Genomic DNA, 16,411 nt, shown 5'->3' with positions numbered 1-16,411 from the left:
CAAACCCATGGTAAAGCTGAAAAAATCATAGCATCACTGAATATTTCTTCCTAGAAGATCTATTTCCAGCGTCACTAAAACCCAATCAGTAATCACTTGGGCAGTAATGGACTCCGGATTTGGCTCTAATGGGGCAACTTAGAAAAATAAAAATAAAAATAAACTTAGATTAAAAACCCAAAAATTGAACTTTTAAATACATTAAATTTTGTTAATAAATCTTTATATAAGAGATATCGATGTGTTTATATCATAGTGTTTGATCGATAACCAAACGCTTTTTAAAATAAAAAATATAGTTGAAGTGTTTTTTGAAATAGAAGTGCTTGATATATAAATTTTTTTTAATTGTTAAATTGTAAAAGTACTTAATAGAATACTGTAAATATAATCGTACGGCTTATAACAAAAGCGTAATCTATTAATCCCTACGTTTTATTTTATTCTTTGTTTTTTTTTTTAAATGATTAACATACTAATATTGCCGACGTGCACGTTGCTAATTCGAACACCTTGGTTACAAAAAAAAAAAAAATACCAATATTATGCTATTGATGTTTTCAATACTAATTAACTAATTAATACTACTATTTTAATTATATTAAAATAATTTAAACAAAAGAGATGAAAAAAATTAATTTGGGAACCAAAAAATGCAAGGATTTTTTTTCTTGACTACAAATAAAATAAAGGAGTGTATATCAGTGATTAGGAACCCCACCCAACCCAACCAGTTCAACCGAGACTCGAGGCCTTCAACAAGTTGGATTACAAATTTTCCTATTGATTCAAACCCTAGAAATTAGGACATCAATCCGTGAACAATTGAAAGTTGGAATGTTAGGACTTTTGAAGAGAAATGGCCGATGAGTGTAATGGTGGCGACTTAGGTGATTTCCGGTGAGTGAATCGACTGAAAATCGCAAAAATAAGTCACTGGAAAAAGCCTACTGTTGTTGGCAATTAGGGAGGCTAACAGGTGAGGGGTGAGATAGGTTTTGGTCAGGAGGCTGAGGGGAATGTTTTCATGGTAATGGAGAGTGTTGTCGTTGCCAGAAATAGCCCCTATTTGCCGACACTGACGATGGTATTTAAGGTATTTTTACAAGATTTCAAACTTATAGGGATTTATAGTTATTTTTAATGGTATTTTTGTTAGATTTCAAACTATTAGGCACCGGTTTGACCTGCTGGTAAAACTGGTTGAGCTACTCAACCCAGGTGGCCTAGCCGTGTCACTATACGAGTTGGGTTTCAAAACATTGGTGTATATTGTTAAAATATAAAGTACAAGGTAACTTTCATGCCCCCACCGAAACCCTTAGTGGCTCCGTCCCTGCCCCCAAGGGCAAATCATACCCTCTGCCTCTTCTTTGCTGGAATTCTTACTGTTACACTCCTTTACACACCTATCTATAAAAGGAGTATTTACTATTAGGACCTTAAATTTTATCCAAGATGCTCTTCATGAAAGCAATTCTCGTACTTCTTTTGATTCTAAGTACAGGTCAAGCAACTATGATGGGTCATAACCGTCATCGTCACCACTCTTTTCTTACAGACAAGGCTGCTCTTCTGGCATTCAAAAGCATCATAAAATTTTATCCGAATTGTACGGTAACTGGCTGGGGGGAAGATGTTGATGTATGCAGCTTCAGAGGTGTCAGCTGCAACAAACACCGTTTACGTGTAGTTCAACATATTCTACCAGATTGTGGACTATCGGGACCCCTCTCACCCTTTCTTTCAAATCTCACTGGCCTTCGAGTCCTAGAGCTCTATAACAATTATTTTTCTGGAGTCATTCCACCTGAATTTTCGCATCTCAGACACCTCGTTTATCCCCAGCTAGATGAGAACAACTTACAGGGTCCAATACCAGAGTCCTTTGCTCTACCTTCTAAACTCCGTATGGTAACTCTTTCATCTAACAATTTGACAGAAGCACTTCCACCTTCCTTGTTCCGCAACTGCACTTCACTAAGACTGTAGACCTGTCCGACAACTTTTTCACGGGAAAAATTCCACAAGAATTAGGAAATAGTCCACATCTATGGTCCCTCAATTTATACAACAATCAGTTTGTAGGGCAGCTTCCTCCATCTTTGGTAAATACTTCAATGTATAATTTGGATGTGGAGACAAATAATCTTTCTGGTGAGTTGCCTTAGATATCTTGGGGAAGCTGCCTTCACTTGAATATCTCCAATTATCATATAACAACATGATAAGTCATGACAACAACAGCAATCTCGACCCCATCTTCACCGCCCTGGAAAATTGCACAAGCTTAGCTGAGCTTCAGTTGGTTAGCATGGGCCTCGGAGGAAGATTGCCCAGTTCAATCAGCCAACTTAATATAGCGACAATGTTGCTGCAAGAAAACAGAATCACTGGATCAATTCCTCCGAATATAGCAAATCTTACCAATCTAATGTCATTAAATTTGTCTTCTAATCTTCTCAATGGAGAAATTCCGGCAGAGATTAGTTGGTTGTCGAAATTGGAGCAGCTTTTCTTATCACACAACCTATTCTCCAGTGAAATTCCAGCAGCAATTGGTCAACTTCCTCATCTGGGTTTGCTTGATCTATCATACAATAATTTCAGTGGTCCTATACCGGAAAGTCTCGGAAATTTAGTTCAGTTGAATTATCTCCTTCTCAACAACAATTTGCTTTCAGGATCAATACCGCGAACTTTAGGACAGTGCATAGATCTGTACAAGCTAGACTTATCCTACAACAGGTTGACTGAGAGACTTCCCCCAGAAATTTCGGCTATTCTTGCTATCAGAATAGTTATAAACCTGTCACATAATCATCTTGAGGGGCCATTGCCAATTGAGTTTAGCAAACTGGAAAATGTTCTAGAGATGGACCTTTCATCAAACAAATTCACTGGAAATATCTTAACTCGGATATCAAGCTGCATTGCATTGACGTTGTTAAATCTATCTCACAATGCTCTTGAGGGAAACCTTCCAGATTCTCTGGGTGATCTGAAGAACCTGGTATCACTCGATGTTTCAGAAAACTACTTATCCGGTATGATCCCAACAAGCCTCAGCAAAATGTATACCCTTACCTTCATCAATCTTTCTTTCAACCAGTTTGAAGGTATGATTCCCTCTGGAGGCATTTTTGATTCAGTAACAAATATGTCGTTCTTAGGGAATGAAGGTCTCTGTGGGGCAGTTCTCAACGTGCCCATTTGCTCTCCAAAACGACATGGACTCCATTCACCTATATTCCTGATCCTATTCATCCCAGTCATATGCATATCAGCATTGTTATCAGCAACATTTTGTGTGCTTAGGCTCCGCGGCATCAAAGTTATAACTCCCTTGGCAAAATCTGAAACGACAAGGAAGCATACAACACTAGAATTAAAGCAAAATTTTCGAAGAATTACATACAGACAATTGTCACAGGCCACTGCAGGGTTTGATGCGCAGACAATAATTTGTACAGGTAGCTATGGACGTGTATACAAGGGAATTCTTTCAGATTGAACAGCAATAGCAGTCAAGGTGTTCCATTAGCAATCTGGAAACTCTGTGAAGAGTTTTGATAGAGAATGTCAAGTTTTGAAAAGGACTCGGCATAGGAATCTGATAAGGATTATAACTGCATGTAGTCAACCTGATTTTAAGGCACTTATTCTTCCTTACATGGCAAATGGGAGCCTGGATAGCCGTCTTTATCCACTTCCTGGGACAGTTTTGGGTTCCAACTCCTCAGATTTGACTCTCATCGAGATGGTGAATATTTGTAGCGACATAGCTGAAGGGATGGCCTATCTGCATCATTATTCTCCTGTTAGAGTCATACACTGCGATTTAAAGCCAAGCAATGTTCTTCTCAACGATGAAATGACCGCTGTGGTTTCTGATTTTGGGATTGCAAGGTTGGTTATGCCAGTTGGAGCGGACAATACAGGGGATGTTGATAACATCGGAATCTCTACTGCTAATATGTTATGTGGTTCTATTGGATATGTAGCACCAGGTATAGACATTTGCTATGCTCCTACCATTTTGCTAAAAGCATTTGTAAATTGAGGCATTCCTCATAAAAACTTTTAGGTTTCAAAACGAATGGAAAATTGAGTCATTCCTCACTGTTCGTATTTTTGTCTATTCAGAATATGGAATCGGATCTAACACCTCGACAAAAGGAGATGTTTATAGCTTTGGAGTTCTAGTCCTGGAGAACTGACTGAATTGGGTATTCTATGCACACTGGAGTCCCCCTCTGCTAGGCCTACAATGCTAGACGCTGCTAACAACTTGGATCGCCTCAAGAGATGCCTAAGTGATAACACAGCTTCCTCCTCTTCCAGGATTTCTTCTTCCACTCCACACGGTGACTAACGCTTTCCCTATTTCTAGTACTACATTAAATGGCATAAGTTAGGTACAATGCTTTTGAATAAAATTTTCTTAAAGTTTGTTTTACAAACCACCATAGAACTGTTGAATTTATTCTGGAGTTTCATAACAACCAGCGGAGGTTGTCTGGGAATTTTATTTACATCGCCACATTGGATTGATTTCTCCAGTTTTTTAGTCTAAATCACTTATTTGTCATGGGGCACGCTAAATTGCCTAAGGTCCAAAACTCTCTATCATATAGGCAGATAACAAAGAGAAACTACAAATTTTTTTTAATCAGACAATTATTGAAGTTTGAAAGATATGATTACATCTGCTTTCTAATAAAGGGGAAAAACAAAAACAAAAAACAAACCCACAAACACAAGCTCTCTCTACAAGCTCCAGCAAAGTTCCAAAAGAACCAGAGATAATCAACTAAATGCATACACCTTTCTACCTCTCTTTGGCCTCAGGAGATAATATCATTTCCCTCCAAAATAAAAAAACAACTTAAGTATTGATACAGAAGTGGCGTAGTGCACACCCTGGCTATAATGCCGGAGGGATCTGTACTTTAGACCACAAGACCGTATTTCTAGTTATGTATAACGATGAGTAGGTTATATATGATGGCAACCACTGCCATAAGACTGAATTCAATATTCATTTGCAATTGAATCCCAAGTGCCAAATAAACTACAGGGAAAGAAAAGGGAAATGAGGTGAGAAAAATAGTTCCGCTCAATTGAAAATGATAAAACTGTGTCTAACAACTTCCTATAAAACTCAATTTCTAGGCTTCACCAGTCTAACTTAAATTCAAGTCTGCATAAAAAAACTGATAAAACTCTTTAAACATTTTGTCAAAAGGTACCATAATTTTATATGGCAATATTCAGTTCATTTGTTGAAGTGGGTTGTTGCATAAAATATAAAATTGAAAGTTGATGATGACACAATCTGCTCCAAAATTCTCAGTATATATGCAAAATAAAAGGAAAGGAAAACACTTTTGTTACGTCATAATCACAACTTAAAAGCTCGAAATAAAAAATAAAATAATGGGCATTTGGTTATGAGAATATTGTATTACCAAAAAAAGATTAACTGTGAAATAGATTACCTTATAAATTAAGGGGCATGATGTTTGGTTAGATTTATGGGCATAAATAATTAATATGTTTGGCTGGGTGGAATAAAAGAATTCCGGGAGACCCTTTTACTGAATTGACCTTTTTTAAATATTATTATAATATAATTATTATTTTATTATTTAGATTATTACCTTTAATCCCATAAATTTAAGAATTTAGCTAAAATACCTCAGTCAAAATAAAAGTTTAAAATTTGACAAAATACCCTAACCACCCAAGACAACTACCGTTCGTCAACCACCACTGTCGACTGCTATCGGCAATCACTAGAACGACCCATGACCGGTCAGATCTACCCAGAAATAGCCATATCCATGATTGTTTTTGGCCAGATCCATGGATCTAGCCTTTTCTTTTCGACCAGATCCATGGATTTGGCCAGAAGCGACTAGATCAGTGCATAGCCGCCACATTCTGACTGGTCATGTGTCATTTTAGCGACTACCAACAAGGGCCGGTGGCCGTCCTAGGTGGTTGGGATTGTTTGTTTAAATTTTAAACTTTTATTTTGACTGGGATGTTTTAGCTAAATTATCAAATATGAAGGGTTAAAAGTTATTTTTTACAGTTGGGCTAATTATTATTTGATAGACATAGGAGGGCATTTCTGTTTGAAATTTTAATTAATTAAGGGTAAACTGGAAACAAAAATTTGATTATTCCAGTAATCTTAAATAACACATTTTCTTAGATAAACAGATTATCCCTAATATCATCAATAATAATTATTATTTGTATTTGAAGATTACCTGAATCTTTTATTACCTAACAATCAAACAAGATGCCATCAGATTTTAGGATAGATTACCATAATATTCTTTTCCTACCGCTAACCAAATGGGCCCTAAGGCCCTAAGGGTTTTATTTTCCATCCCCCCGTCAAATATAAAAGTCTCAAATGGCATAACGATTATTGAAAATTATCGAATATCCCCTCGTCTAAATAAAATAAAATTTTATAGAGACCCTTAAACTTTTCCTGTCTCCCCTTCCCCTTTTTTTTCCTCCTTGAAATGTCGCAACCGCCGCGCCAAAAGCCTTTTGGCTTGCCACATCTGCTTGAGGCTCTCGCATCTAGCCACTACCGTCGCCGTGAGAGCCTCACGTTTAGTTGAATATTGCCAGCACGTGAAGCCCTTGCGTTTGGCCATGCCCGTCTGGTTGTGGTTACCGTGTTTCTTCCTTGAGCAATCTAGTTTATGGACATTCTAGATTGCATCAATTCCACAAGTTTATGGTGAAGCAACAGTGTAGTAGTTCAATATTTTTGACATCTTAAGATTGTAATAGTGGTTTTGGGATCAAATCTTGGATAGAGATTTGGTTATATTTATAAATTTGAGAAAATTAAGAAGAAAATAAACAATGGAGTAATAGAAAACCTCTTTAGTTCATTAGCAAAGCTTAGGCTTATGAAGTTGCGAAAATGGCATTTGCTTGAATTAAAAAGTGATTCATTGTCGTGGATTGGGGTTGGGTTTGTGGCTGAGTTTGTAGCAGTTCTATGGCATTGTGTGTTGTTTGTTGTATGGTTGGCCGGATTGTGGTTATTCAGTGGTGGATAGAGGCTGAGTTTGTGGCAGATTGTGGCTTGAAGGGCTGCCCAATTTGAAGAAACCCAGATCGAAAGGGTTTCTTTGCAAGTTTGAAAACCAGCAGGGGTCTACAGGGGTCTCATTGCAGATTTAAAAACCTATAGGGCTTGACTAAAAGCTTTAATAGTATTAAAAAGTTTAATACAGATTTAAAAACTGTAACAGCGTCTTAGCGGCAAGGGTGATTTTAATAGTTTTCAATAATTGTTCTCCTCATAAAACTTTCATCTCAGAGGATTTTAATACTTTGATTAACCAAAAACAATATTTAAAACAAATGTAGAATTGGAATGAAAACTCACATATGTTATAAATGTGGATCCATCAAGGCGGTTTGCTGGCTCCTTGCCTCAAATCTATAGTGCTCAAATCCCCTTTTATTAATTTGCTGGCTGTGGCGGATCTAGGATTTTTGCCAAGGGGGGGCCTCCGCGACTCCGCTATTGTTTATCAAACAACTAGTGAAAATTTTAAAAAATACCAAACCTTAAGGAAAAATAATAATGCAATAACACAATACTTTCCTGTTTGAATAAATCAATGAGAAGCAAAATTTTGAGTAAATGTGTTGAGTAAACCTTGACCAAAACTTCTTTTAATTTTTTTAATTTTGGTTTCCAAAGATTATAATATAATTTTTTATGACTTTGATCAGACCTAATCTAAGCTAAAGTCAACCAAAACTTAAATCAAGTCAACGTTGCGTTGACTTTTCATATGAATTAACTAAAAAAGAGGGAATTTTCTTGGTATAAACAAATATAGTAACTCAAATTTCTTTAATAATTTTGAGCAGTTAAACGGTGACGTTTGAAATGTAGGAAAGTGATGGGTAAGGGTGAAGAATAATGCCTTTTAGAATATAGTTAAGGTTTTAATTTGGGAAAGCAGGTTCATTCTTAGACACAAAACAAAAAATAAACTCACAAGATCCATGTCTTTTTCCTTCAAATTAGAATAAAAAACCTCCAAAAAACAAGCATGATTCAACCCTAAAATAAACTAAATTGAAATAAGCAATATACATACCTAAAACTGATAAAACAGAAAACGAAGCTAATTGTGACACCTTGAGTAGTGAAAGCTTCAACAATTCCAATTTTGAAAAGTTTTAAAAGCGACTAGCATGAGAAAGAGAATGATAGAGTAAAGAATTTTAGGGATAAAATCATAAAAAGCTGGTGGAGAAAAAGAGTGGATAAAGTTTTAAATTTTTAATATGATGTGGGCTTGAAATGTATATATTAATAAAAAAAAATTTGTCGATCTAGATATAAGTATAATAGTTCTCATTTTTTTAAAATCTAAGGGTGGGTCTCGGTATATATATTAACAGCAATATTTTGTGGGTCTATATATTAATAATTTTTTATTTTTTTGAAGAGCCTACCCTCAAAGGGGTTGGATCCGCCCCTGTGATTGAGGATGTTCGGACTAGCTTGTTTGCACCTCAACTAATCCCCTAGGACCCTAGAACTATTGGCCATATAAGAGCTCCAATGGCCACCCTTATTAGCAGTCATGGACTCATAGGAACTCGGACTCGGGAGAACATGTTAAATCCTCCTCTTGCTCTTTTACCATTATTGTGTGTGATTTTTCCATCAAGGTCAGCGAGTTTCAAGGTATTAGATCGACCCAGGATCAGTCCGACTCTACCAATTGTCCGACCCAGCATAAGCTCATCGACATATAGCTCGACCCAGCACAAGCTAGTCTCGAGCAACCCGAATGATCATTCAATCGATTCTCAAATAACTTTAGATCCCAGATATTACGGGAATGATCCGATTAATAGCAATCTCTGTGCAATCACAGTGGCCAATCGCGAGAATATCGGAGTTTCATTTCAAATCAATTGTAATCCCTTTATTTTCGCTCTTTCCTTTGTACAAATATTGCATATAAACCCCCTCAAATGATGAAAAAAGGGGTTAGAAATTTTCCATAGAACTCTTATTGTAGGCTCTCACAGCAAATACAAGAACGGTGGACGTAGGCTCAAGAGTTTACCTTGCCGAACCACTTTAAAAATCTCATAGTCATTTACTTTATCGCATTTATCTTATATCCATAGCTGATTATCCGTAATCACGCCCATATCCGTTCCGATTCCACCAAGGTCAATCGGATCTCTCTGGTTGGTGCGAATTTTCGTATCAACATTTTGGCGCTAGAATGAAGGCCTCTACCAATATCTCAGAAATTTCGGTGAATAGCCACAATAACCTACTCAATCCAAGCTCGCAATGGTGTGTACCAGATCAAAGACCACCATCGAAAACCACAAAAATGTGGAAACTACCCATCAAGAGGTGCAGCAGGATGCCACTGGACGTCAACCACCTGTGCCGCCAACTCAGCATGTCACGAATAACCAGGGGACAGGGACGTCAAACCCCAAAAACGGCTAGCTAGTAGAGATGATTAGAACAATGGTTGCACAGGCGGTGCAACAAAACATGGCTAAGCTGAGAAATCAGCAACCAACTGCCCAAAACCTTGACTAGCCATGCTTCGCCAATGCCTCCCCAACAAGTATGAATTCAGCAGGTGGCCGATTCGGCTCATTGGTGCTGAGAGGCGACCGATACCCCTGCCATCATAAACTCCACTCTACTCACGAGCATGAATCCCACGGGCAAATAGAGCCAGCCAAGGCAACCACAATGAAGATTTAGATCGTGTGTAGAAAATGCTCGTGATCTAAGGGCTCGCCAGAACGGCATAGTGGAAGAAAGAGTGAGTTCCTCCTTCACGGAAGAGGTTTGCTAGACCTCACTTCCATAGGGGTTCACGGCATTAAAGAGTAAGTTCGACGAGATAGGAGACCCTAAAGACCACCTCGACAATTTCAATGACTTGATGGAGCTACACTAGGTCAGTAACTTGGCGAAGTGTTGCTGCTTCAGAGTCACATTAGTAGGGGATACCAAGAGGTGGTACAAGAGACTCAAGGGGGGATGCCAAAAGGTGGTACAAGATACTCAAGCCAAGCTTCATCAGTTCCTAGCAACAATTCTCCTCGCTGTACCTACATCAATTTCAAGCGAGGAGACAGTTTGCAATGTCGATTAGTTACTTAAGCAACATTTGTCAAGGGAGGGACGAAATGTTGACCTTGTATTTAATGAGATTCCAGAATAAGAAGCAAAGGTTGCGGATGCACCCGATGAGTCCATCCGAACTTTACTAATTGCAGGCATCAAGCCGCACATGGAGCTGTGGAAAGAGCTCCAGAGTGAAGATCACGTGACCCTGGCCAAGTTTTACCAAATGGCTGCAAAACACCAACAAGTAGAAAGCTTGTTGGTAGCATTGGCCAAAAGCTCAACACGAGGACCCTCGAATAGGTGACAAGATCGCCCATCAAATAAGTGCAGGGATTAAGACCGCAATGACAAAGATTGCAACAAGTCACAAAAAAGATAGAGAATAGATAACCATGGGGACAAGCAATCCTTCCCGCGGTATGCAGAATATAGCCCCCTCATGCAAGATATAGCCGATATCTATGAAGTCTCCCGTGAGGCCAAAAGATTGCCCGCTCCAGAAAGGATGAAGGAGGCTCTAAGTAGAAGAGATCGGCAAAAATATTGCCAATACCATGGGGACATTGGGCATAACACCAATGAATGTCGGGCTTTGAAATATGTCATCGAAGACTTGATACAAATGGGGCAACTAAAAGAATTCGTCAAGGAGACACCAACTTGCAAAGGTGCTAGTGAGCAAAACAATCAGGTGTAAAACCAGGTCTAGCCAGCCTCGGCGAACGCCAATAATGAGGTCCTAGTAGGTATGATCTACGGGGGCCCTACATAGCGAATAGCTCAAGGCGCGCCCATGAACAATATGCTCGTGAGGCCAAAACAGACTTGCTTCCCTGAATAATGAGTTATGAACAGAGGACGCCTAAGCAACCCAGACAAGAGAACAAGGTAGTAGGATCATAGTTGAGGAATGCAAAGAATCCCCTCGTCACAATCATGACGCGATCGTAATCACAGCCAGAATCGACAATGCTAGAGTACTAAAGGTAATGGTCGATAATAGGAGTGCAACGAACATTATTTTCTTGGGAGCTTTCTGAGGAATGAGGTTCATAAAGAGAGACCTAAGGGCATGCCCTTCACCACTCTATGGATTTACTGGGGACAACATGGTTCCCAAGGGGATGATCGACCCCCCTATTACTCTGGGGGCAGAGTCAAATATCAGGACAGTGATGGCTGAATTCCTAGTGGTAGACTATCCAACCACCTGTAATGTCATCCTCGGAAGACTGATCTTGGATGACTTGAGTGCAGTCACATCAGTATGCTGCCAAGTAATGAGGTTTCTAACTCCTTAGGGAGTAACGACTATCAGAAGCTGTAGAAAGAAATCTTGAGAATGTTATAACCGTGCTATAAATGTTACATAGAAATGGCCACTCCTGAGAATAATGGTTATCACAGAATCTGAGCTAAGCCCCAGGCCTCTTCAGGATGCCATCAATCCTCGCATCCATAGAGAAGAGCCCACAACAAGGCTAGTGGAAGAGCTACAAGAGATATGTGTAAGCGAGGAAGATCCAACTCACGTACTAAAATCAGCAGCAGCCTGAGCAAAGACATGGCCAACAACCTGGCAGGGTTTTTGAAGAAAAACCTCAACATTTTCGCATGGGTGCATGCAGATATGGTAGGGATCAACCTCGAGGTAATGTGTCATAGGCTGAACATTGAATCGAAAGCTCGACCAATAAGACATAAAAGAAGGTTTATGGATGCAAAGCATTCCAAAGCGCTCAAGGATGAAGTTGATAAGCTCCTGAACATCAACTTCATCAGGGAAGTGAAGTACTCGGATTGGCTCGCCAACCTAGTCCTAGTTAAGAAGCCGAATGGCAAGTGGCAAACTTGCGTCGACTTCACAAATCTGAATAAAGCTTGTCCAAAAGACAAATTTCCCCTACCATGGATTGCCCAGCTAGTAGACGCGACAGCTGAAAATGCACTACTTAACTTCATGGATGCGTACTCGGGATATAATCAAATCCCGATGTACCAGCTTGATGAAGAACATACTTCTTTTATTACTAACCATGGAATTTATTTTTATAGGGTTATGCCATTTGGTCTCAAAAATGCTAGGACGACCTACCAACGCTTGGTGAACAAGATGTTTGCCGACCAAATTGGCAAGACCATGGAGATATATATCGACGACATGCTCATCAAGTCAAAGGTCACCAAAAGCTATATTAAGCTTGGGGAAAATGTTTGACATCTCAAAAGATACCGAATGATGCTCAATCCTTTAAAATGTGCTTTTGGAGTGAGCTCAGGGAAATTTTTTGGCTTCCTTGTAAACCAACGGGGTGTTGAAGCCAACCCGGAGAAGATTCAACCTCTGCTCGATATGAAGAGCACAACCAGCATAAGGTAGGTACAGAGCTTGAGGGGCGTGTGGCCGCACTCAGCAGGTTTGTTTCTTAAGCCACATACAGATGCTTACCATTCTTTGAGACCTTGAAGGGGAAGAAAGATTTCAAGTGGACATAGAAGTGTGAAAGAGCTTTCTAGGAGCTTAAGAAACATTTGGGACAACCTCCTTTATTATCAAAACCCGTCTAGGGTGAGCCATTGCTATTATACTTGTCAGTATCAAAGTCTGCTATCAACACGGTGTTGGTACGCAAAGAGGGAGGAGTGTAATGGCTGGTATGCTATGTGAGCAAGAGGCTGCTCAATGCAGAGATGAGATATCTTGAAATAGAGAAGCTCACCTTCGCCTTTGTCATCATTGCTAGGAAGCTGCAACCTTATTTCCAAGCACACTTCATTCACATGCTAACCAACTTTCCGCTGAAGAAAATAATGCAAAAGCCAGAGACATCAGGTAGATTGATCTAGTGGACAATGGAAATGAGTCAACACGATATCAAGTACATCCCGAGAACAACAATCAAAGGTCAAGCCTTGATAGATTTTATATCAGAATTCTCCTATCAATAGGAAGGTGAACCAAGCCCGCTAGGGGCATATATCTTGGGAGAAGTTAAGCAACAAAAACCAAAGCTCGATGACCTATGGCAATGGACTTTATATATGGATAGCTCCTCGAATGAGAAAGGGCAAGATTGGGGCTCTTGCTTGAAAGTCTAGAGGAAACCCGATCAGAGCCATAGTAAGATTCGAGTTTGCCACCTCCAACAACGAGGCTGGATATGAGGCGTTGCTCACAGGGATCTACTTTGCTAAAAAATAGGGCAAAGTCCATTAAGATTAATAGTGATTCACAGCTCGTAGTCCACCAAACTACCGAGGAATACCAACGAAGGAAAACAGGATGGCATCCTACCTCCAACTACTGGAAACCAAGCTCAAACAGTTTAGATCCTTCACAATTCTCCAGATCCCGAGGGAGAAGAACTTGGTAGCAGATGCTTTAGCCCACTTAGCCTCTACAATGAACCAAGAGAAAGTTGATTCTATCCTAGTTAAGTTCCTCCAAAGACCAAACATCTCCACTCCATAAGGACCAGTTTTAGCAACAAGACAGAGATATAGTTGGATGGACACAATCACTGCCTACCTAAGGGATGGTACACTACCAGAGGAGAGAACTGAAGCTAGAACACTTCGCACAAAGGCATGTCGGTACACGTTCATCAATGATAAATTGTACAAACTCAGTTTCAATGTATCGTTATTGCGATGTATCAACCATGAGGATGCGGATTATGTTCTAATGGAGATCCATGAGGGAATTTGTGGAAATCATGCAGGAGGTAGATCTCTAGCATACAAAGTGCTTCGCCAGGGGTATTATTGGCCAATAGTTTTTGACGATGTAGCTGACTATGTGCGCAGATGTGATAGATGCCCAAGGTTTGTAGATACTATGCGAGCTCCACCTCAAAAATTGACTACTCTGACAAGCCCTTGGCCATTTGCGATCTGGGGCATCAACCTGATTGACCCCTTGCCTCAAGGAAAAGAAGGTGTCAAGTTTGTAGTGGTTGCTGTTGACTATTTCACCAAGTGGGCAGAGGTTGAGCCCTTGGCTATCGTCACATCAAACAAGCTGAAGGATTTTGTTTACAAAACCATTATTTGTCGGTTTAGAATCCCCCACACCATAATAATCGACAACGAAAAACAATTCGACAGTGAAGACTTTAGATCTTTCTGTCACAATGGCCAAGAACCTTGTTTTTCATGGCCGATCAAAGCATATAAAGGTCAAGCATCATGTTGTTCGAGAAGCCAAGTAGAACAAAGAGGTGAAGATCATTCATAATAGATCTAAAGAACAAGCAGCAAATAGTTTGATTAAGACGTTAAGTATATCTAAGTTTGAAGAGCTCTGGTTTAGACTTGGTGTTTCTAGCAAAGATATCAAGGAGAAGTGTTAAAGCAAGTGATATCTTGCTGGAAGAATGATAATGCGATATGTATGCCCACTCGATCTGAAGCATGCGATCAAGTGTTTAAGCTAAGATGAATGAGAGCTATAGATAGATGTGATCGATAACGATCTGAAGAGAATGTGACCTAAAGGGCATGCGAACTGAAAAAAGCAACCAAGAGGTAATGCGACCTATAAGCAATGCAAGCAAGAATCCATGCGATCAAATGTGCATGCAATCAGTTTCATTATGCGACCTGAAAAAGGTAAATGATTCAGAGCTAATCTAGAAGGTGTCAGAGTTGGTTAACTACCCAAAGTAGTTTAGGGATGTCTAACAGATTTAGTATTAGTTATGAATGTATGGCTCTGTGATAATATCTTATAAATATCTCTGTAGAGTTTGTATGTCCATGATGTCAATGATGATGTCAAATGCTTGTATATAATCTTTGATGAAGTTAATGAAAAAGTAGACAAGTTAAGAAAGACGAAATATCTGGCAAACATTCTCTGAAAAACACTTGTCTTTCAGAAAAACTAAAACTTGTGTTCTTTTCCTTTGTATTCTTTAGCTTGTAAACCAACATTTCTACTCATGTTAAATGTCAAAGGTTAGCTACATTATTTTTGCATTGACCTCTCTTAGAGTTTGTATTACAATCACCATGGATCCATTGTATATATGTTGATGCTATTTTAGACTATTAGAATAAGCAGCATAGATTGTCTAGGCATTTTTGTTGCAATCACGAGATCACATTTAAATTTCTCAAGATTTATAGTCAGTATCAATTATATATCCTGGTGTCTGCAAAATAGCCTACAGTTTAGAACTCTGTATTTGATCGATAGATGAAGAAGACAAACTACAATTTATTAACTGTTAAAAATCAGAATCTATTCTAATACCATGTTAAAAATCTAAATCTGCTCTGATACCGTGTTAAAAACTGGAGGAGTAAAACATAATATAAACAAAAGCAATAACAACACATGCGAAGAATATCGCACACAAAGGCACACGATATTTTACGTGGTTCAGCATAACTTGCCTACATCCACGGATGAGAGAGATCCACTATAATTCTATGAATACGGTACAAGTGCTCATCACACCATCAACCTAGTACCCTTACATGGGTAGACATCTTGTTCCTATGGTGTTTAATACCTTGTGACATTTTTTTGATACCCGTGGTACCCTTACATTAAAACCCCTTGTATCATCACATTCTCTCTTTCTCTTATTCCTTGTCTCATAACCTTGAATTAGTTCTAACCCCTCTATTTATAGGTAAAATAGTGCATTCTTTTTTTCTACTAGGATTCATATTTCAAATCATAATAGGATTCCTCTAATTTAATTCATTCTCCTATTTTAACACTAAATAAAATCCTAAACCAATTCTCTTTCCTAATACAACTCAAAGTAAAAGGAAAACAAATATTCTCCAATACAAATTCCTCAACCAGAAATTTGCCTAAAACTTAAATTCTTTTTTCTTCTTGCTTGCTTTTCTTCATCAATTACCAAAAAGTGTTCACATTCCAACATTAACTATCAAACAAGTAAACACATTTGAAAGTTATAACTACATTTGCTTTCATTCTAATGATGTATATGTAGGCCACAAGATATAAAGAGGGGTTATCATGACAATTGACAACAACTAGGCTTAATTAAGCTTAAATTCAGTGTTCACTTATAATTAAATGCAAATGGGCAGCTGATGCCTTTCTACAAATAACCAAATAGATAACGTGGAGAGAAAGGGAAATGAGGTAAAAAGCATTGCTCTGCTCAAAGTAAAAATCATATAGTACTTTGTGCCATCTACCTTTTATCACCTATAGATTCACAACTTACTATAAGTACTGTATTC

The 16,411-nt window shown here is 38.7% G+C and overlaps 1 protein-coding gene across 1 annotated transcript; it reads left to right on the top strand.

Annotated features, from left to right (window-relative positions):
* The first annotated feature begins 1,458 nt into the window (after nucleotides 1–1,458).
* Nucleotides 1,459–4,375, top strand: LOC116132112 (putative leucine-rich repeat receptor-like serine/threonine-protein kinase At2g24130). The gene is given in 4 exon segments (XM_031417789.1): nucleotides 1,459–1,981; nucleotides 1,984–2,166; nucleotides 2,169–4,054; nucleotides 4,193–4,375. Coding segments are annotated over 4 exon segments (2,775 nt in total).
* The last annotated feature ends 12,036 nt before the right edge of the window (nucleotides 4,376–16,411 follow it).

The sequence above is a fragment of the Pistacia vera genome, unplaced genomic scaffold, assembly GCF_008641045.1.
Source record: "Pistacia vera cultivar Batoury unplaced genomic scaffold, PisVer_v2 Contig1071, whole genome shotgun sequence".
Classification (NCBI taxonomy): Eukaryota; Viridiplantae; Streptophyta; class Magnoliopsida; order Sapindales; family Anacardiaceae; genus Pistacia; species Pistacia vera.
This window is presented reverse-complemented; position numbering and strand designations above follow the sequence as displayed.